This window comes from Symphalangus syndactylus, chromosome 10 (assembly GCF_028878055.3).
Source record: "Symphalangus syndactylus isolate Jambi chromosome 10, NHGRI_mSymSyn1-v2.1_pri, whole genome shotgun sequence".
In the NCBI taxonomy this organism is placed as follows: Eukaryota; Metazoa; Chordata; class Mammalia; order Primates; family Hylobatidae; genus Symphalangus; species Symphalangus syndactylus.
In genome coordinates, this window is record NC_072432.2 from 42,874,058 (window position 1) to 42,897,683 (window position 23,626).

At 36.6% G+C, this 23,626-nt stretch overlaps 1 protein-coding gene across 1 annotated transcript in view; it reads left to right on the forward strand.

The window, feature by feature from the left end:
- Positions 1-23,626, forward strand: part of UNC5C (unc-5 netrin receptor C) — a 397,344-nt gene that overhangs the window by 201,253 nt on the left and 172,465 nt on the right. The window contains exon 2 of the mRNA XM_055296967.2: positions 22,327-22,548. Within this exon, the coding sequence (XP_055152942.2) occupies positions 22,327-22,548 (222 nt within the window). The remainder of the gene's footprint in view (positions 1-22,326; positions 22,549-23,626) is intronic.

Consider the following 23,626-nt stretch of genomic DNA (forward strand, 5'->3'; position numbering starts at 1 on the left):
TTATCCCATTTATCTGTTTTTGAACACTGTATGTGATTCACACACACACACACACATATTCATTCTTTACTGTAAAATTTTAGCTACTCAAATATGTTACTATTAGTGTTTTTTGTGGTTGTCATTTTTGTTTTTGTTTTGAGACAGGGTCCTGCTCTGTCACCCAGGATGGAGTACAGTGGCATGATCATGCTTACTACAGCCTCAACCTCCTGGGCTCAAGTGATCCCTTCACCTCAGGCTTCCGAGTAGCTGAGACCACAGGCATGCACCACCAAACCTGGCTATTTCTTTCTTTTTAAATTTTTTTGTAGAGACAGAGGTCTTGCTATGTTGACCAGGCTGGCCTTGAACTCCTGGGCTCAAGCGATCCTCTGGCCTCAGCCTCCCAAAGTGCTGGGATTACAGGCATGAGACAACAGGCCTGGGCAGTATTTTAGTTTTTTAATAAGGAACATGTAACAGCATAAAAAAAAAAAAAAATGCAAGGCAAGGTGCAATGGTGCATGCCTGTAATCCCAGCACTTTGGGAGGCTGAGGAGAGTGGCTTTGAGACAAGCCTGGGCAGCATAGCAAGATCCCATCTCTACAAAAATATAATTTAAAAAATTATCTGGGTGCAGTGGTGCATGCCTGTTGTCCCAGCTACTCAGGAGGCTGAGGTGGGAGAATCACTTGAGTCCAGGAGTTGGAGGCTGCAGTGAGCTATCATTGTGCCACTGCACTACAGCCTTCTAGGTCACAGAGTAAGACCATGTCTTTAAATAAAACAAAACAAAAAAACAAAACAAAAAAAAAAAAAACAAGAAACCAGTAGTCCATGGGGGTAACTCAAAATTAAGAAGAGAAAATAAACCTCAGATGAATTAGAAATGGGATGGAAACGTTGTCACAGACCTTACATAGTCAGAAAATACATAGCAGAGCCATGAAATTTTGATAGTGGCCTGGAAGGTCTGCCCCTTAATAACTATGCAATCTCAGAAAAGTCACTGAGACCAGTTGTGCCCAGTTTCCTCTTACATAAAACGAGACAGTTTTACCAACTCTAAAATTCATTGTAGATATTTACTTATGCAACAGATTACTTCTCTGTACCTTCAAGCAATACTCACTCATGTTTCCCCACCCTACAGTTTTGTGACTGCCAGTCAGCCAGTGAGAATGGCCACAAAGAAAGGAGACATTTCTCTGGACCTCTTTCTCTCCCCTTGTTACCCAGGCCTCTCTCTCACACAGTCCTGATACACAGCCATGGTGGAAGCACAGACTCCTAGAGTGCTAAGGGACTTCTAGACTATATTCAATTTCTGGAAACTGCCATTTGTGTGTATGATGTCCTTACAACTTGGATTTTTGTTTATAGAATACGAATCAACCCATCAGCTCACTTAAACACACTTAGAAAAGGCAAAAGATCATTAGGAATGTGGCTAGAGCCAATACCAAGTCTCCGAACTCACGGTTCAATCTTCCTTTCACCACTTGCTGATGCCTCCCAAGCAGTACTTGAAAATAAATATATTTTGGTAAGTGATATGGTAACTGGAATTTCTATATAGGGAGATTTTTAATGAGCAAATTCTGAAATTTTGTTTATAAGTTATACCCTAAATTTTAATAGGGAGAGAACTAAGACAAAAACAATTTTGTATACCATAGGAAAGAATGAGGAAGAACGAGGAATCTTTTTTTTTTTTTTTTTTTTTTTTTTTTTTTTTGCTGCAGGGTCTTGCTCTGTCACCCAGGCTGAATGAAGTGCAGTGGTGCAATCATAGCTTGCTGCAGCTTCTAACTCTTGGGCTCAAATGATCCTCCCACCTCAGCCTCCTGAGTAGCTGTAACTACAGGTGGGTGCCACCACACCCAACTAATTTTTAAATTTTTTATAGATACAGGGTTTCACTATGTTGCCCATGCTGGTCTCAAATTCCTGGCCTCAAATGATCTTCTTGCCTCAGTCCCCCAAACTACTGGAATAAGAAGTGTGCACCGAACCAGTAATAAGGAGTCTTAACAAGGCATTAACACAAAAACTAATGTATTGTTTATTAAAAGTAGTAAAATGAAGAGTATTGACTTTTATATTTTTAAAAATTGGGGGAAACCTAGTTTTAGGAATCTCTGTGTATTCATCCATTTATTCAGCAAACCTGGTCTTTTATTTATCTTTGGTTTTGCTATGTACCAAGAGTCCCTTAGCACTCTAGGAGTCTGTACTTCCACCATGGCTGGGTACTCCAGATTCATAAATGAAATGCACAGAAACTTGTTCAGATAAACTCTGTTTTGTGCTGGGGGGTGGGGCACAGAAAAGAACAATGTGATATATTACTGTGTGATAGGCACAACGGTGCAATGATGCCCATTGTGCAGTGGTAACAGGGGGAGATGGCAACAACCCCATGCTGGAAGGGCCCAGAATGACTTGCTGGAGGAAATAAAGCTTAGGGTGAACTTAGAAGACTAGGAGTTCACCAGCCACAGGAGAGGAAAGACATTACTGGTGGAGGGATTACAGAGTACTAGAGCTCAAGTGTATTTAGGAAAATGAGAGAAGCTTGATACCACAATAGACATTCAACAAGAAAATAAGGCAAGTAGAATATTTTTATATGTGAATGTCTTATCTTGTGGTCATCTCTAAGCTAAGTCATTTACATTCCCTTCTTTCATGTAACCCACACACTGTCGCCACATTGCCATATCTACAGATTTTATAGCCACAAAAACTGAGATTTGGTGAAATGTCAGAAGTCACATACCTAATACGCAGCAGTACTCGTATTTAAAACTAGGTCTGTGGAATCTCAAAGCCTATTTTTATAGCAGTTACACAATTCATAATCTATGAGAACAAAATCTATGTTCTTTCCTAGATACAGACAGCTCTGCAATCATTTATTCAAAAAATACAAATTCAACACCCTGAGCGTAATAAGCACCGAGTATGCAGAGATGCATAACAGCCAGCTAGTTAGCTATGGAGCTAATTATAAAAGGTAGTGTTAGAAATATATATAAGCCCCTAACAAGTTGAAGATAGGGGTGGGAGAGAGATAGAAAATGGCTCTAAGCTGGCACAGGTGAAGAGAGTCAGAGAAAACTTCCTAAAAGAAATGATGCTGGCTGGGCATGGTGACTCACACCTGTGATCCCAGACAGCACTTTGGGAAGCCAAGGCGGAAGGATCACTGGAGCCCAGGAGTTTGAGACCACCCTGGGCAACATAGCAAGACCCCATCTCTACAAAAAATGTAAAAATTAGCCAGGCGTAGTGGTGCATGCCTGTAGTTCCAAGTACTCAAATGAGGCTGAGGTGGGAGGATGACTTGAGCCCAGGCATTTGAGGTTACAGTGAGCCATGATTGCACCACTGCACTCCAGCCTGGGTGACAGGGCAAGACCCTGCCTCTTAAAAATATATATATATATATATATATATATATATATATATATATGAGGAAGAGTTAGGTAAAATATGATAGAAAAGTCATTGCAGACAGAAGGTGTAGAAACTGCGTGTTGTGTGCATAGGATGATACAGGGTCTGTATTTTTGGAATGTGGAGGGCAAGGCAGGGAGTGGTGAAAGATGAGGTTGGAGTGGTCAGAAAGCTATGGAGGCCCTATAGACCATGTGGGCAAGCTTGGATTCATCTTATAGGAAACGAGGAGCTATAGGAATTTAAACCAAAGTGGGACTTAGTCAGATCTCACCTTTAGACAGCAGGCAAACAACAGCAGTTATGAAGCTTTGAAAATGTTTAGGCAAAAAATGATGATAATAGTGGAATCAGAAACAGAAAGAAACAGATTCAAAAAGTATGTAGGTCATACAATAAGTATAACTTCGTTGCTTTTATGTTGGAAATGAGGGAGAGGAAAGAGTCAAAGATAATTCTTAGATTTCTAGCTTGGGGCAATCCTGTGATTTTGAAGGTTTTCTGTGCTCATGAACTTCATTAGGACTTAAGGACTTCTGTACTTTTCATGTGTATTATTAACAAATCATTTCACTGAGGTAATAACATCTATATTCCATAGTCACTAAAAACAGTTTTTTAATTTTTAAAGAAAATCTCAAATTAGAGTTTTTAAATGGTTATTTGGTTAAAATATACTTTAAACCATATGATCTTATCGTCGATTATAACTATTTTTAGTGTCACAATAATTTTAATGATAAACATTGTACCACATCAACCAAGTTTTCTTTTTTTAAATAAACCAAATATTCTTATTTTCAACATATTTCTATTTTCTTTTCATAGTTTCCAATATTATGAATTTAATTCTTGTTTTCAGTTTGGTGATGTTGTCTCCTTCACTATCTCAGCCTAACACTCTGGTATCATTTTCCATGCTTGTGACTTCTAAATATTTATAAAACAGTTTTTTCTTTGAAACAAAATTGGCACAGTGTTGAAATTTCTTGAAGATGGGTTATAGGTACTTGAGGTTCTTTAATTTTGCATATACTTAATTTTTATAATTATTATGAAATATATAATGCATGCATATTTTTGATATAGATAGATATGGTTAGATTATATTCAGGTAATTTAATTTATAATATATAATCTACCCATGTGGATGACATTAATTTTCTTCATAGCTCTTGAAACAAGTCATCACTTTTAGATGTGTTCACTTAAATTGAAAAGTTTTAGAACCCGCTTAGGTGTGTGGTAGAGCTGACTACAGTAAAAATGATTGAGACCCCCAAATTGCATTAAAGGATTTTTACAGTTGAAGAGCAAGTAATGGTTTTATCTGGGAAGATCATTAATAGATTTTTGAAGGAACTCAAAGTCATTAAGGAATAAGGCATTAAGTGTAGAATAAATAAGTGAAAGTGGAAAAAATTTTAAAGGCTATATTTATGGAATATAGAATCACCAAATTTGGCTTTGGTGGAATGGTATTAAGTGAAATGGAAATTAAATAAGCTTTGGGCAATGTTGTGTGGAATGCTGAAAATTTCCAGCAGAAGCTGGAAATAATAGTTATAATTCCACATTCATTTGGGAATGCTAATGTAATGATGTGGCATAAATGGAATTGAGAGAAGAAAATCTAGAGCAAAGCAAATCAGTATTGAGGCTCTTGTAACAATTCAAATAAAAATGATAAGGACCTCAACTTGAGTCCTGGTGATGAAAAGGAGAATAGGAGTTGAGGGTGAGTGAGATAATGAAGAGCTGGTATGCCCTGTAATTGTCAATGGATTAGGCCTGATAGGGAGAAGGAATTCCAAGCTTTTGAATGATCTTGTAGTCTGGATTGCGGAGCTGTGTCAACAGGGGAAGGTAGTTTTAGAAGGAAGGTAAGTTTATCTGATGTCAAGGGTTGAACAAAATGGACACAGTTTCTGATCCCATAAAGCTTGGAGTTTTATTGGAAGGGAAAGGAAATAAACAACTAACTTAGTAAACAAACAAATTTGAGAAAATGATAGGTAGTAAGAAATAGTCAGATAGAAGGAAGCGTTCTTGGAGGGAGAAATAGACTTGAGATACAATGGTCAAGAATCTCTTTGTCCAGGGAACATCCTGAGCTGAAACCTAAATGGCAATGAGAAGAGGAAATATCCTTCCTAGAGAAGCGAAGGGCAAGTGTGAATACCCTAGGGTGGAAATGAGTTTGGTGTGTTCAAAGATACAAACACCAGTCTGTCTGTCTGGAGCATGGTGACAACAGATCAGGAGCCTTGAAAATGAGACAGAGGCTGGCAGCAATCAGATCAGGGGAGTCCTTTTCGGCCTTAGTAAGGAGTCTGATTTCATACTTGGTCAATGCAAAGGCATTGAAGGGTTTAAAGAAGCAGCAGAGTGGAGTGGAAGGTTGTGTATGTGACATGATCTGCTAACTGAAGCCACAGTTGGGATGAGATGCCTTGGGGAGAGACTAAAGGAGAAAGCTTGGCAAGTATCTGACTGTATTCAGGCAGCAAGGAAGAAAGGGAAAGGTCGAAGACACAGGACAGGAAGCAACAGAGTGCTAATGAACAGTCCCCCAAAGAGGAGGAAGTTTGCAAAAGGAGAGAGTGGTGCAGTGAGGTCAAATGTCAGCTGAGGCCGAGAGGTTGAAAGGGCACTGTATTCAGAGGCGTCATCTTATTTCTCATTCACAACACGTTTTAGAGTCAACTTGAATTATTCAGTGAAGGAATACATTTAGTCCAAGGCTCTACCCATCTCATGGTGGATGGCATTAGCACTTGCATAGAAGATACATATTTTTTTAATTTTTAATTTTTTTTAAAGACACAATCTCACTCTGTCAACCCAGTAGGAGTTTAGTGGCACGGTCATAGCTCACTGTAGTCTCAAACCCCTGGGCTCAAGCAATCCTCCCTCCTCTGCCTCCCAAAGCCCTAGGATTACAGGCATGAGCCACTGCACCCGGCCACATAGAATTTTTTAAATGTGGGAACTGGATCTGTACTTATAAACACTAAAGGAACAGTTTTTAAATATGCACATTTCTGTTTTATTTTGTACAAGGATTTTTTCCAAAGTTTCATGATTTTGATTAATAGAGTAATTCCTATAAACTTCTGTCTTATCTTACAGAACCTCTTTAAGAACCACAACGCAAATTAAAAAAAAAAAAAAAAAAAGCCTAACCCTAAAGTCAGGTTTACTGCCTGACCCTGAAGTAGACATTCATTATGCAGCAATGAGTAAGATAGGCACTGCCCTATCACCCTCTGAACTTGCCATCTCGTGGGGAAGAAAAGTGAATCAGGGAAACAGCAGGGAGCAAAGGGAGAGTTTAGCAAGGGCTAATGTCCAGGAGTGGGGAGGCCTCCAGGTGAAGGGGCATTTAAACTAATATCTGAGAAATGTGTAAGAGTTATGAGAAATGGTGGGGATGAAATAGTGGGGAGGAGAATCTGACAGTGTCTGCCTGGCCAGGCGATAGTCCCCAGTTATTCAATCAAACACTAATCTAGATGTTGCTCTGAGAAGCTTCAGCTCTAATTTTAAGGCCTTTCAACTGATTGAATCAGACACATCCAGATTGTCTAGAATAAGCTCCCTCACTTAAGGTCACTAATTGTGGTCTTAATCACATCTACAAAATACCTTCACAGAAACACCTAAGTTGATGTTTGATTGAATAATGGGGAACTCTAGCCTGGCCAAGTTAACCCATATAATTGACCATCACAGAGATTTTTCCAGAGAAGAGAGCATGTGTCATGCAAATATATTGTAATAATGAATTTTCAATCTTTATTAGATAATTCTATATTATAAATCATTCTTATTAGTTAGCTAGTAAGACTTAACCCTACGTTTAAGTTGTCCTATTTGTCTGTCAATAATTATTGAATTTTTACAATATTCCTATGAGTAATCTTTTTTTATTCTTCAAATTCCTGAAGTTCATAATACTAGTACAGGGTATGTAGCTCTAATCATTAATAGGGAGTAAGGAAATGGTAGAACTTCTTTTTTTTTTTTTGAGACAGGGTCTTGCTCTGTCACCAGGCTGGAGTGTAGTGGCATGATCTCAGCTCACTACAACCTCCACCTCCCGGGTTCAAGTGATTCTCCTGCCTCAGCCTCCCGAGTAGCTGGGACTACAGGCATGTGCCACCATGCCCAGCTAATTTTTGTATTTTTAGTAGAGATGGGGTTTCACAATGTTTGGCCAGGATGGTTTTGATCTCTTGACTTCATGATCTGCCCACTTCGGCCTCCCAAAGTGCTGGAATTACAGGCGTGAACCATCGCGCCCAGCCAGAACTTTTTCTTAATTCCCTATGTAAGACCCTCCACATATTAACAAACTTTTCTGATATCCTAAAATTAAGCATGTTAAAGTGAATGTCAAGTACTAATGAGTTACAAATTAGTTATAAACATAATATTTATATAACTAGACTAACAGACCAATTTCTATCATAAAGTCAGATTATCTTAAATTTACTATCTTCTATTTCATGATTTCTTTTTATAAGTAAAAAGACTTCATTGAAATATAAAGTGTGGCTTCCACTATAGTAGCTAAGACAGTCTCAGCAAATAGAAGGTGATCAACCAATATTGATTTTTAAGCCAAACGTGAGAAAGATACTAAACTATGTTAAAGTCAGAGGTCACAGACATGAGGACGTTAGGGCATTGGAAAATAGAGAAAAATTAGATAAAGGCAGGAAGAATTAAAGAAATGTTACACGTTATACTTACAAGTACCTTGGTCTGTAAACACAGGTTTTAATGGAGACATCAAGTGATTTTTTTTATAGAGTCAGTATCACTGATTTGGGAGGGTTGAATTTAATGAAGAGACTTGTGGTTATTCTAAGCTGAAGTAATAGGTTGCACGTGGGAATATTTTATTTCTCTATCTCTTAATTTGAATAAAACCTCAAAAAGCAGAAAAAATAGGAATCACTCATAACCCAGGATTTGAAAAATCTGTTTCAAATAAAGTTAAAATCCCCTATAAAGCCCTCGAGTCCTTTTCCCCAGAAGTAATGACTATCAGTGTTTGTGTGCATCAGCTTCTAGGTTTTACCTTATACTTCTTGTAATGTGTGGTGTGTGTGTGTGTGGGTGTCTGTGTTTGGTTGTGGGTGGGTGGGTGGCTATATCTCTCTCTCACACACACACACACACTTTCTCTCTCATTCTCTTTCTTTTTTTCTGCATTTTAAAGATTTGTAATTTTTGTGGGTACAGAGTAGGTGTATACATTTATGGGGTACTTGAGATGTATTGATTCAGAAAAACAATGCAAAATAATTACATCAGGGTAAATGGAGTATTCCTTACCTCAAGTATTCATCCTCTATTTGTGTTACAAGCAATCCAACTATACTCTTTTGGTTATGTTGAAATGTATAATAAATTTTTGTTGACTGTAGTCACCCTGTTCTGCTATCAAATACTAGATCTTATACATTTTGTCTAACTATATTTTTATACCCATTAACTCTACCCCCTCCTGCCCTCTCCCTCACTACCCTTCCCAGCTTCTGGTAATCATCATTCTATTCTCTTTCTCCATGAATTTGATTGTTTTACTTTTTAGCTCCCACAAATATGTGTGAACCTGTGAAGTTTGTCTTTCTGTACCTGGCTTGTTACACTTAATATAATGTCCTCCAGTTCCATCCATGTTTTTGCAAATGACAGAAACAGTCTTTTTTATAACTAAATACCATTCAGTCATAAAAAATCTTTTTATAGATTGTAGTTTTCATTGGATTTCTGTAATGATCAATGGTGTTGAGCACCTTTTCATATACCTGCTTGCAGGTAGTTACAAATGGGTACTTTGAAAATGCGGTAGATATACACAATGGAGTACTATTCAGTCATTAAAAAAGTACTTTAAAAAAGTATTTTTAATGACTGAATAGTACTCCATTGTGTATATCTACCACATCGTGTATACCTACCACATTTTCTATATCCATTCATCTGTGGATGGACACTTAGGTTGCTTTCAACTCTTGGCAATTGTGACTAGTGCTACGGTGAACATGGGAGTGCAAGTATCTCTTCGATAAACTGATTTCCTTTCTTTTGGGTATACTTAGCAGTGGGATTGCTGGATTGCATGGTAGTTCTATTTTTAGTTTTTTGGGGAACCTCCAAACCATTCTCCATAGTGGTTGTACTAATTTACATTCCCCCCAACAATGTATGAGTGTTCTCTTACCTCCACATCCTTTCCAGCATTTGTTATTTCTTGTCTTTTGGATAAAAGTCATTTTAACTGGCTTTACTGGTCATTACATTTCATTGTAATTTTGATTTGCATTTTCTATAATGATCAATGGTGTTGAGCACCTTTGCATATAACTGCTTGCCATCTGTGTGTCTTCTTTTGAAAAATGTTTTTTCAAATCTTTTGCTGATTATTTAATGAGATTATTAGATTTTTTCCTGTACAGTTTGAGCTCCCTATCTCTTCTAGTTATTAATCTCTTGTCAGATGGGTAGTGTGCAAATGTTTTCTATCATTCTGTGGGTTGCCTCTTCACTTTGCTGATTGTTTCCTTTGCTGTGCAGAAGTTTTTCAACCTGATGTGAACCCATTTGTCCATTTTTGCTTTGGTTGCCTGTGCTTGTAACATATTATTCAAGAAATCTTTGCCCAGCCCAATGTCCTGGAGAGTTTCCCCAATGTTTATTTTTAGTGGTTCCATGATTTGAGGTCTTAGATTCAATTCTTTACTCCATTTTTTATTCAATTTCTGTATATGGTGAGAGATAGGGGTCTAGTTTCCTTCTTCTGCCTATGGATATCCAGTTTTCTCAGCATCATTTATTTAAGAGACTGTCCTTTCTCCAGTGTATATTTCTGGCACCCTTGTCAAAAAATGAATTCACTGTAGGTGTATGAATTTGTTTCTGGGTTTGCTATTCCATTCCATTAGGCTGTGTGTCTGTTTTTATGTCAGTACCAAGCTGTTTTGGTTACTATAGCTCTATAGTATAATTTGAAATCCAGTAATGTGATTCCTTCAGTTTTGTTCTTTTTGCTCAAGAGAGTTTTGGCTATTCTGGGTCTGTTGCGGTTCCATATAAATTTTAGCATTTTTTTTCTATTTCTGTGAAGAATGTCATTGGTATTTTGATAAGGATTGCATTGAATCTAGATTGCTTTGGGTAGTATGGACATTTTAACAATATTGGTTCTTCCAATCCACGAACATGGAATATCTTTCCATTTTTGTGTGTCCTCTTCGATTTATTCTATTAATGTTTTACAGTTTTCAGTTTAGAGATATTTCACTTCAATTAATTCCTAGGGATTTTATTTTATTTGTAGCCACTGTAAATGGAATTATTTACTTGATTTCTTTTTCAGATTGTTTGCTGTTGGCATATAGAAATGCTACTGATTTTTGTATGTTGACCTTGTATCCTGCAACTTCACTGAATTTGTTTATTAGTTCCAATAATTTTTTGATGATGAAGTCTAGGTTTTTCCAAATATATGGTCATATCATCTGCAAACAAGGATAATTTGACTTCTTTCTTTCCAGTTTAGATGCCTTTTATTTTTTTTCTCTTGTCTGATTGCTCTAGCTAGGACTTCTAGTACTATGTTGACTAACAGTGATGAAAGTGGGCGTCCTTGGTGTTTTCTATATCTTAGAGGACCCCATTTAGTATGATATTAGCTGTGGGTTTGTTGTATATTACTTTTTTAGTGTGGTGAGGTGTATTCCTCTATACTCAGTTTGTTGTGGCCTTTGTATCATGAAAGGATGTTGAATTTTATCAAATGGGTTTTCATCATCATATGTTGTTGATTTTCATTCTCCTGATAGGATGTATCACATTGATTTGTGTATGTTGAACTATCCTTGAATGCCTGGGATAAATCCCACTGGGCAATGATGAATTATCTTTTTAATGTGTTGTTAAATTCAGTTTGCTACTAGTTTATTGATGATTTTTGTGCCAATGTTCAATATCAGGAATGTTGACCTGTAGTTTGATTTCTTCCGTATGTCTTTCTGGTTTGGGTATAAGGGTAATACTCACCTTGTAGAATGAGTTTTGAAGTATTCCCTGCTCCTTCATTTTTTTGAAATAGTTTGAGAAGATTGATATTAGTTCTTCTTTAAATGTTTGGTAGAAATCAGCTGTGAAGCCATTGGGTCCTGGCCTTTCTTTGCTGGGAGACTTTTTATTACTTCTGTGATCCCCTTACTTGTTAATGGTCTGTTCAAGTCTTGGATTTCTTCATGTTTCAAACTTAGTAGGATGTATGTGTCTAGAAATTTATCCATTTCTTCTACATTTTCCAATTGATTAGCATATAGTTGCTCATAGTAGCCCCCAATGATCCTTTGAATTTCTATAGTATCAGTTGTAATGTTGTAATGTCTCCTTTTTCAAAAAACTTTTGAAAATGAAACCAACTTTTGTTTCATTGATCTTTTTTTATTGTTTTCTTCATTTCAATATCCTTTATTTCTGCTCTGATCTTTATTATTTCTTTTCTTCTACTACTTTTGGGTTTAGTTTGCTATAGCTTTTCCAGTTTATTAAGATGAATTTTTAGGTTGTTTGTTTGAAGTTTTTCTACTTTTCAGATGTAGGCACTTAAAGCTATAATTTCCTCTTAGTACTGCTTTTGCCATATCCCATAGGTTTTGGTATGTTGTGTTTCCATTATCATTTGTTTCAGTGAATTTTTAAATGTACTTTTTAATTTCTTCATTGACCCACTGGTTGTTCAGGAGCATGTTGTTTAATTTCCATGTGTTTGTACAGTTTCCAAGATTCCTCTTGTTATTTATTTCTAGGTTATTCCATTGTAGTCAGAGAAGATACTTGATATAATTTCAATTTTTTAATTTTTTAAGACTTATTTGTGGCAAAACACATGTTCTATCCTTGAGAATGATCTATATGCTGAAGGGAAGAATGTGCATTCTGTAGCTGTTGAGTGAAATTTTCTGTAGATATCTATCAGGACCATTGGTCCATAGTGTAGATTAAGTTTGATGTTTCTTTGTTGGTTTTCCATCTGGATGATCTGTGCAATGCTGAAAGTAGGGTGTTGCAGTTTCCAGCTTTAACTGTATTGGGGTCTATCTCTCTTTAGCTCTAATATTTGCTTTATATATTATATTTGGGTGCTCCAGTGTTGGATGCATATATATTTACAGTTGTTATGCCCTCTTGCTGAACTGACCCATTTATCATTTTATAATGACCTTCTTTCTCTCTTTATATAGTTTTTGTATTGAAAAATCTATTTTGTACAGTTATTCCTGCTCTTTTTTGGTTTCCATTTGCATGGAATATCTTTATCCGTTCCTTTATTTTCAGTCTGTGTGTTCCTTTATAGGTGAACTGTGTTTCTTGTCAGCAACAGATCATTGGGTCTTATTTTTTTGTTTTGTTTTATAATCCATTCAGTTGCTCTGTGTCTTTTGATTGAAGAGTTTAATTAATTCATAGTCAATATTATTATTCACAAATAGGGACTTATTCCTGACATTCTGTGATTTGTTTTCTGTTTGTTTTGCAATCATCTTCTCTTCCTTCTTTCCATTCTCCCTGTCTTCCTTTTAGTGAAGTTTTTTTCCTCAGGTGGCATTTTTAAATTTCTTTGTTTTTTATTTTATTTTATGTATGTTTTCTGATTTGAGGTTATCACGAGGCTTGTAAATGATATCTTCTAATCCATTATTTTAAACAGATGACAACTTAACACTGACTGCATAAATAAACAAGCAAACAGAAAACTAATAACAACTCTAACTTTGTCCCCCCACTTTTTAACTTTTTGTTGTTTCTATTTATTATTTATTGTACTGTCTATGTCTTGAAAAGTTATTGTTATTATTTTTGATCAGTTCATCTTTTGGTCTTTCTACTCAAAATATGAGTAGTTTACACACCAGAATTATAACGTTATAATATTCTGCGTGTTTCGTATACTTGCTATTGCCAGTCAGTTTTGCACCTTCAGATAATTTCTTATTGCTCATTAACGTTTTCTTTCCAATTGAAGAACTCCTTTTTGCATCTCATGTAGGGCAGGTCTGGTGTTGATAAAATCTCTCAGCTTTTGTTTGTCTGGAAAGTCTTTATTTCTCTTTTATGTTTGAAGTATATTTTCTCTTGATATACTATTCTAGGAAAAGAAGATTTTTTTTCCTTCAGCACTTTAAATATGTCAGGCCACTCTATCCTGGCCTGTAAAGTTTCCACTGAGAAGTCTGCTGCCAGGTGTATTGGAGCTCCATTGTATGTTGTTTTTTTCTCTTGCTGCGTTTAGGATCCTTTCTTTATCCTTGAGTCTTTGGGAGTTTGATTATTAAATGTCTTGAAGTAGTCTTATTTGGATTAAATCTGCTTGATGTTTTGTAGCCTTCTTGTGCTTGAATATTGATATCTTTCTCTAGGTGTGGGAAGTTCTCTGTTATTACCCTTTGAATAAACTTTCTACCTTAATATCTCTCTCTACCTCCTCTTTAAGGCCAATAACTCTTAGATCTGTCCCTTTGAGGCTATTTGCTAGTTGTGGTAGATGTGCTTCATTTTTTTCTCATTCTTTTCTAATTTATCTCTTCCGACTGTGTATTTTCAAATGACTCAACTTCAAGCTTACTAGTTCTTTCTTCTGCTTCATTAATTCTGCTTTTAAGAGACTCTGATATACTCTTCAGTATGTCTGTTGCATCTTTCGGCTCCAGAATTTCTGCTTGTGTTTAATTATTTCCATTTCTTTGCTAAATGTATCTGATATAATTCTGAATTCCTTGTCTATATTATCTTAGATTTCATTGAACTTCCTCAAAACAGTTATTTTGAATTCTCTGAAAGGTCACATATCTCTCTCTCTCCAGCATTGGCCAGTGGTGTCTTATTTAATTTGCTTGGCGTGGTCATGTTTTTTTGGATGGCCTTGATACTTGTGGATGTTTATTGGTGTCTGTGCATTGAAGAGTTGTAATCTAAGTTTTTGGTCTCTCCAGCCATGTGTGCATTAGGTGGCACCCCAAGCCCAGTAACAGTGTGACTCTTGCAGACTCATAGAGATATCACCTTTGTGGTCTTGGATAAGATCTGGAAGAATTCTCTGGATTACTAGGCAGAGACTTTTGGTCTCTTCCCTTACTTTCTCCCAAACAAACAAGCAGAGTCTCTTTCTCTGTCTACTGAGCTGCCTAGGGCTTGAAGAGGGGTGACATAAGCATCCCTGTCTCTACCCATCACTGGGACGATGCTGGGTCAGACCTGAATCCAGCGCAGTACTGGATCTCACCCAAGGCCCATGGTAGCCACTGCCTGGCTATCATCTATGTTCTCTCAAGGCCCTAGGGCTCTGGCCACAAAACTAGCCAGGCCTTTGTTCTTCCCTCCAGAGAAGCAAGTTGCCCCCAGCCCTGTACAGGTGCAGAGGTAACATCTAGGAACCAAGGCCTGGAGTCAGCAACCTGGAACTCTATTCTACTGTGGCTAAACTGGCACCCATGCCACAAGACAAAGTTTCTCCCACTCTTCCCTCTCCTTTCCACCATCAGAGGAGTCTTTTTCCATGGCCACTGCCACCCCAGGCCCACAGCAAGTACTGCTTGACTACCACCAATATGTACTTAAGGCCCAAGGGCTCTTCAGTCAGCTTGTGGTGACTCTTCCTTCAGGGCAGTGGATCCCCCTTTGGCCCAGGGCAGGTTCAGAAATGCCATCCAAGAGCCAAGTCCTGGAATTGGGAACCTCAAGGGATTCATGTGGTGCTCTGTCCCACTGTGGCTGAGTTGGTACTTAAGGTGCAAGACAAACTCCCTTTTACTCTTCCCTCCCTTTTTCTCAAGCAGAAGGAGTCTCATCCCAGTCCATTCTCACTACAGCTGGGAAAGTGCTCAGTCTGAAGCCATCTGAAGCCAGCACGTCTCTGAGTCTCACCCCAGAACCACAGCATGTACTGCCTGTATATTGCTGCTGATTATTCAGGGCCTAAGGTCTCTTTACTCAGCAGGTGATTAATTCTGCCAGGACTTGGTCCTTCCCTTCAAGGTAGTAGTTTTGCTTCTGGCCCAAAGTGGCTCTAGAAATGTAGCCTGGGAGCTATGGCCTAGAATATGGGCCTCAGGACCACCTGGTACCCTATCCTACTGTGGCTAAGCTGGTAGCTCAGTGGCAAAAGAAAGTCCTCTTTACTCTTCCCTCTCCTCTCCTCAAGCAGAGGGAAGGAATGTCTCCCATAAGCTGTCAGCTGTGCTGCCCATGGTTAGGGGAGGGGTGGCACAAGCACTCCCTTAGCCAGCCTGGCTGGTATCTCACTAGGTAGCATGTTCCCCAAGTCCACTGGTTCCAAGCCTGGCATAGAACCATTATTTGCCCAAGAATTGTAGTCTTTGTGGCCTAGACTGCTTTTCAAGTTTATTTAGGACCCTACAGCCTTTAGCCCATGGTGGAAAGGCTTAATACAACTCAGGTTCTGACTGTAAGGATGGGTGAGTCCCCTCTGGCTAGGGCAATATAAATGCTCCCTCTGTGGGCCCCAGCTGAATTCTGCCCCATTTTGCTTTCTGCTGTGACAGGGTAGCACTCTGTTCCAATGCCAAGTCGCACAATCACTGCCCTCTTCCTCCCCCAAGGACACAGATTCTCTCTCCACACCTCACAGCTACTGCTGGGAGTTGGGAGAGTGGTGACATTAACAATTCAAGACTCTTTCCTACATTCTTCAGTGCATTTTTCAGTGATATGAAGTTAAAACCAGGTACTGTGATCACTCACCTGTGTTTTGGTTCTTATGAAGGTGCTTTACGGTGTATATAGTCAATTTGATGTTCCTGCAGGGAGGACAGTCAGTGAAGGCCTCCATTTGGCTATCTTGCTCTGCTTCCTCCCCTCCCTTCCTCCCTCTCTCCCTCCCTTCCTCCCTCTCTCCCTCCCTCCTTTCTTTCTTTCCTTTCCTTTCCTTTCCTTTCCTTTCCTTTCCTTTCCTTTTCTTTTCTTTCTCTCTCTATTTCTTTCTTTCTCTCTTTCTTCTAAAAAATGGTATAATTCTATACAAACTGGCTAAAAACTTGTTTTATTTGCTCGCCCTTCTAGGTCAATACATACAAATCCACTTTCTTATTTTTATTGGCCAGCCAGTGTAATTTTGCTTGGATGTTTCAGAAATTATTTAACCATTCCTCAGTTGGTGGTCAGTTGTTCTCAGTCTTATTCAAATAAGTAATTCCAGCTGCCTTTTGTTGTAATATATCATGTATTCTTTAGACAAATAATGCTGCAGTGAACATCTTTGTACATATGTATTTACATTTTCATGTCATTCTGTCTGTAATATGGATTCCAACAAGTGGGATAGCTTATTTGGAGATATGCAGAGACTCAATATTTACTTATATTGTCAAATTCTATCTTCTCTGATACCCATTTACACTCCAGCGAGTATATGCAATTGCACATTTCTTCACCTCCTCATCAGTCATTGAGTATTTTTTAGCTAATCTGGTAAGCAAAAATTTTCTTTTGCAAAAAACATTACATTACATTTATTAAATTATTTGCAAAAGGGGGTAAATGTGTTTGTGTGAAAATGTCTTCTAAGAGCACACTGTAGACTACATGGCAGAGGTAGAGATGAGAGGCAGGAAAACACTCAGGAGGATAGATTAATTAATAAAAGTCAGAGATCATGAAGACTTCAGCGGGCAGAAGATGGTGCCCCCTTTTCAGAGTTAAGTGGATATCAACTAGCATATTAGCTGTATATTGCTATTAATAATGTATGGGCATGATTTGGCAAGTATTTCTTTAAAAGCAAAATGAAGTTTGTTTTGAAGTTAGAAATCATCCAGTACTTCCAAGTTGTGCAATACATTTAAGGCATTATGTATTCAACGACTTGAATTTAAATGATGAATCCATTAATATATTGCTTGAAATATAGACCATAGTCTTTGTCTTCCTGAGGATATTTTAATCAAAATATTAAAAATAAGCTGGAGTCTCATTCAAATAGTTAATTCCAGCTGCCTTTTGTTGTAATATATCATGAAATATTTCTCTGATGGATGGGTAGCCAAATGCAGATAAAATTAGCTTTGCAGTCATTCATTTTAAATTGCTCTTGAATCACTTGAAAGTAAATTCCATTTCAGAAGAATACACTTCAAGTCTCAGACAAAGAGATAATGGTCCTATATTTTATGATATAAGCAATAATAGTTTAAGTCTTATGATTCAGAAATATAGAAACTTATGTATTAAGTTGATGAAAATTAAGGCTTGATATATAGCAGTAAAACCAGCAACCTAAAGCTCCCTAGATTGATGTTCATAGCATAATATTTTCTTGTGAAGAATTAGGTGGAATGAAAGTCTATAAAAATAATACATGGTGTAAAGCTTTCTCTTCTTGGATATAAATGAAAAAGCAAAAGCCTATGTGAGATAACAGAAAAAAGGAAATACTGAGATTTATTGATATCAAGATAAAAATGGTACTACTGTTGGAACGTCAGTATTGAGTAATAGTAGAAAGTGGAAAATTAAGTCAAATATCGGAGGAGGGTAAAATGAATAATAGCATTACATCTAAATCAAAAAAGCGTTAAGTTAATACTGAATTCAATGTACAGAACAAAAGCAACTCTGGAAATTTTACCTTGTTAATTTGAATGAACTACATGTACAAAACGTGTTTCACAATTAATTAATCAAGTCATTTTGCCCAGATAGCACAATGCAGTCAATACCAGCAGCTGGGGTGTGCATTTATAGAAAATGTAATAATTTGGGATACCCGTGGCATGTTGCCAGGAATAAGTTCACAGTCTGAAGTTGCTGTTCACAGACTGATTCCTATTATCACCCTAATGTCACTCCTTCAGATATTTATATTAAGAAATAAAGTGGTAAGAGGACGTACTCACTGATGTCCTTGAAGAAAAAAAAATCAACTTTTTTATAGCTTCAAGTTTTACAGCATGACCTTAATAGTATCATAAAGCTGTTTTTTTATTTTGTTTTGTGGGGATTTTTTTGCAGTATGGTAACATTAATTGAATGAAAAGTACTGATCTCAGTAAACAGTCTACCACCTCAGGGTGGAATCACAGACTTTCTTATCCCCATGGGTTCGGCAGTCCTTTAATGCCCTGAAAAAGTAAAAATTTTAGCATGACAGGGATTTTACTTACTTTGGATCAGAGGCCCTTTGCTGGGCACTAGGGAACATCCAAAGGAAGGCCACAAACACATATAAAGTCACACACCTTCCATTGCACACCATTGCAAATACACTTGCTTAGAGAATTGATATGAGCCTGAGTTTCTCAGTCTGAATGATTGTATTTTCCTTTAGAAAATAGCTAATTACCACAAGAAGCAGGGAAAAACAAAGTTCCAAAATGAATATCCAATAATAAAGATGCAATTTCATTTTGCAGACTTTCCATGAAGTGAGATGCTCATTTAACTGACATTTGTAGACAGGGCTGGCTTCATGGGTATGTGACCTCTGCTGTCATACAGGACCAGTGTTTGGTTTAATGTTCTGCTGTCACCATCTCAGAATTCTTAATAAATTTTTAACCAGGGATCTTGAATTTTCATTCTTCCTTGGGCCACACAAATTTTGTAGCCAGTCCTGTTTGTAGATATTTCTATTGTTAAAACATCTTATAATTGTCAATGAATCTGAGGCACTATAAACTCTAAACCCTTGTGAATCTCTTAGGAATGATCAAAGTTGCCATTAGTATAATATGCATGCATTTGTAAGATTTTTATTGACCCCATATAATGTGCTAGACTTATGGAAAATGAAAATGAAAACAATATAGTCCCTGCTTTCAAAGAGTTTCATTTCTAGTGTTAAGCATTTGTTGTATATTTCTAGTTTTTTGAAAATTGGTAATAGTCTTATAAAACCAATTGCAAAGCTGAAAAGTAGATTTCTCCACTTGTATGACTGGCAAATGCATTGCACAGAGGAGCTAAATATTTATGTAGGATAAATAGTATTTGTAGCTGATCACTTTATCTTTAAATACATGTAGCTATAGTCATGCTGGATGTTTAAATTAAAGTTTTCATCTATTATTTTAGTTGAAGAGAATTGGCTGGCTTGTTTCATTTTCAAAACTTTCTCTAGAATAGGAAAAAGTTACGATACAATTTCATAAAAAGATGATTTCTAAAATAACACTGTATCTGAGAATTAATGCTGAAACTTGACAGTTTTGTATGGAGCAAGAATCAGAAAGCGTTCTTTTAGTATGTTTAACTTGATGGTGGGACCAACTTCCATTGTTGAGTAAGGTACCCAGGTCATCTTTTGTATGTGGAGAAAGCAAGGATTTCACAACAGGGGTGAGCCCACTGATAATCAGCTTATTTGCATTTTATCATATCTGTCCCACTGTACATATCTACTAACTCAAGGTCTTGAATTTTCTATATTAATATCATTCTCAACAACTGAATTGAGTAATAGAAGTGATATGCCATACTGCCTATAACAGGAATTCATCCAGGGCATAGGCTTGAATTTCCTTTGTGAATATTTTAGGAAATCTTAATAAACTAATATCCTGTGGTTGGCTAAGGCATCTCTCTAGATAAACTTTTAAGGATTGGTTCTGCAGAAACTATAATGATATGTAAAGAAAAACTGGATTTATTAAATTAAAACATTTCTAATGATAGAAATCTTCCTTAATAAGTTGCATTTTCAAGTGTTAATAAACATCTTGAAAAATCAATAACTGTGTGAAACCTCAAACCAAGATATAGGTTCATTTATCTTTACTTGTGATCATGTTGTCTTAAAAGTCAAAATTAAGGAAATACAAAGTTAGTTTGCCCATACATTTTCTAAATATATTGTTAAATTATTGCTTTTTCCCCAACATTTAACAGTGCTGCTTTTGACTTGAAAATGTGTGACTCGTTTTGCTTCCATTTGTCTTTTCAGTAGTTTACAATAAAACAATCAGAAGAAAGAGATACACGCTTTGGCAAGGCAGAGTAATCAATTTTTAGTGCCTATGAAGTTTTTCTATAGCAGGTGAACATTTAAATACTTTTGCTATACTATTGAATAAGGTGAGGTAGTATACAATCATCTATATCTTGCAATCATTCCTTTTCAAGTTTTGCCTTCTGAAACAATGGCTTAAAGTTTTATCATACTTTTCATGCTTAAATAAATATAGTTATTAAATACATTCGCATGTTTTTGTGGGTACATAGTTAAAAAATAAAATCTAGTTGACCTTCTGCCTTCATAAATAGTAATAATTAAAAACAACAGCTAACTTCTATAGAATTTGAGTCATGTTTTGTGGAGCTTTATTGATTATCAGCACCGGCCATCATCACATATAACAGTAAGTGCTTTAGAAGAAAAAAAAAATTGGATAAGACCTTCAAGACATCAGTTTCATGCTGATGGATTTGTCAATAGTTCAGTTCCTCATCCCTTTGCCTTTCTGAGCTATGTTTATTTAAGCAGTCTTGAATGTTCTTGCATATTGACTAAAGGAGCTGCAATTGATGGAAACAAGGTTATTCTTTAGTAAGCTGACAATTTTGGTCCTTTATGTTCAACAATGGAAAAACTAGAAATGATGCCCTGCCAAAAGAAAGCAAATTAAGGAGGCAAAGTGAGAAGAAATATCTAGGTATAGGAAACAACATTTACATTTCGGTGTCAAAAATTTACTACTTTGGGCAGCTTAGAATGCTAGTTTTGTCAGTGATGCAAGTGAAGTCAATTTTTACTGCAAAACAGATTAGCAGAGACCGGACATCATTACTATTTGACAGCTATCTTATGACTTGAACGAAAAAAGTTCCAAGCCAGTTTTCTTAGTGGACAGATGTCCACTATACCAGTGGCTATCTTCCAACACAGGGCAACAACTGAAGGAGAAATAAAATGACTTTCAAGACAACATGTGAGCAACCAGCCTTTAAGTACCAATACCATACTCTATATTTACTACTGAATATAAGTACACTTAGAGAACTTGTAAAAAAATTTTAATTTTGACATCAGAGTTTTCACATTACATATTTGTAACCAATTTGGGGAATTAGTAATAGCTTTGTTCTCCTCTGTCCCAATTGGAAGATTATTATTAGGCTGAACTTATTTATGATGTGTTGGAAAGACTGTTTTTACCTTGACTTCTGTAAAACACAGTAATAGGTTTTATTATAAAAAGCACGTTTATTATTAATTTTTTATTTTGAATCATGCAGAATCCAGGTTTAAAATGTATCTCAAAGTGTGCAAATTATCTAAAGTGGTTTTTAAATTTTGGGTTGAATGAGTATTTCACACAATGACATCTTTTGAAAATAACAACAGATTTGAATTTGAACGAAATATCCTTAATTAAAGTTTCTAATATTTCTGCTCAGCTCGTTGCAAAGAATGTAAGCTTTATCTATGAGCCTTATGCTTTTCAAAGACATGTTTCTAATGAAGTTGCCCTTGCTTTTGTCTGCTCTCAAGGGTGACACTCTATAATGGGAAATGCAGTGATACATTGGGAAGATCATGGTTTTTAATTGAGATACACATGAATTCCAGTTTCAGCTCTGCTATTTACTACCTATGTGCTCAGGGCAACTTATTTATCCTCCCTGATGTTGAGTTTTGCTGTGTATAGAAATGGGAATAATAATCCATATCCTTAAACGACCAGTCAATAGATCTAACATACTGCCTGGCACACAGCAGGCATTCACATCACTTAATTACTGCGTTTATAAGTCATTATTTTTACATGACTAGTAAGTAGAAGGCAAGTTGTTACAATGTGTTAACGATTTTCCACTTTCTTCTTGTTTCTCAGACGACGACTTTTTTCATGAACTCCCAGAAACTTTTCCTTCTGATCCACCTGAGCCTCTGCCACATTTCCTTATTGAGCCTGAAGAAGCTTATATTGTGAAGAATAAGCCTGTGAACCTGTACTGTAAAGCAAGCCCTGCCACCCAGATCTATTTCAAGTGTAATAGTGAGTGGGTTCATCAGAAGGACCACATAGTAGATGAAAGAGTAGATGAAACTTCCGGTGAGTTTTCCATTGCATTTGCATTGCAGTTCAAGATTCACTTACTCACTACTCTAGCCTGTGGCCATACTATTATTTCAATTAGTGGAATGGAAAATGGAGTTATTCTTTGACAAAAAGTTTTGAATTGGTTTGATTAAGATTTGGTGATCTCGTTTCATGTGTTGAAAAGTAAAATGGTGTGAATAAATCTTGACTTGCTTCCTGTTGGACTACATGAAATTAAAACATGGTTCATACTTAAGAAGATAAATAATGCGAATGAACAGACTGACAATGTTAAATGCCCAAGCAAATAATATTCTCGAGTTGCACTTGCGTGGTAGTCAGATCTAAATATCCTGAGTTCTGGGGAGCATTTTTAACTAGGATAAATTGAACGTGTTTACATTACTGTCTAACGAAAATCCATGTGCGTAGTTTGCCCTTATATTTGTTAAGGATTTGTAAATGTCGTAGATTCAAAGTATCTTATACTCATAACTTACATCCAAAAGTGAATCCTAACTTCCTAACTCTTATCTAAAATTAAATTGAGGGTGATTCAGAACAGTGATAGTGTAGGATCCATGAACAGAAGAAATGGTAATTGTAGCCCTTTCTCAGAGGGTCTTGATCTGATTATCTTTGCCCCTGGCATGGTTAAAACTCCTGACTTTGTTGCTCTGTAAATACCATCCTTAAAGATAAAATACTAAAGGCAAAGAAAGGTTGAAGTAGATTCTAATAACCTGTGGGATTTCAATTAGATATAAAGAATAGCAATTTTCTGCTACACAATAGATAAGTTAGGGTAGTTGTGGAATCTCCTGGAGTTCTTTTAAATTGGAAACATATATATCTTTCCATGGTAGTGAACGTGTTTTTGCTCTCCAGCAGAGCGAATAACTCTTTGAACTTTCAGATCTCTTCCAGACTTATGATTTTGTAATGTTGACATATATTTAAGTATTAATACTTTATTATTCGACATTTTCAAGCCAAAGAATATCAAGCATGACAAAAATTGAAGCATTTAAATATCTTTGTTACCCTTAATAGATATCTCTCTGGACCAAAATGGATACACGTGTTCAAA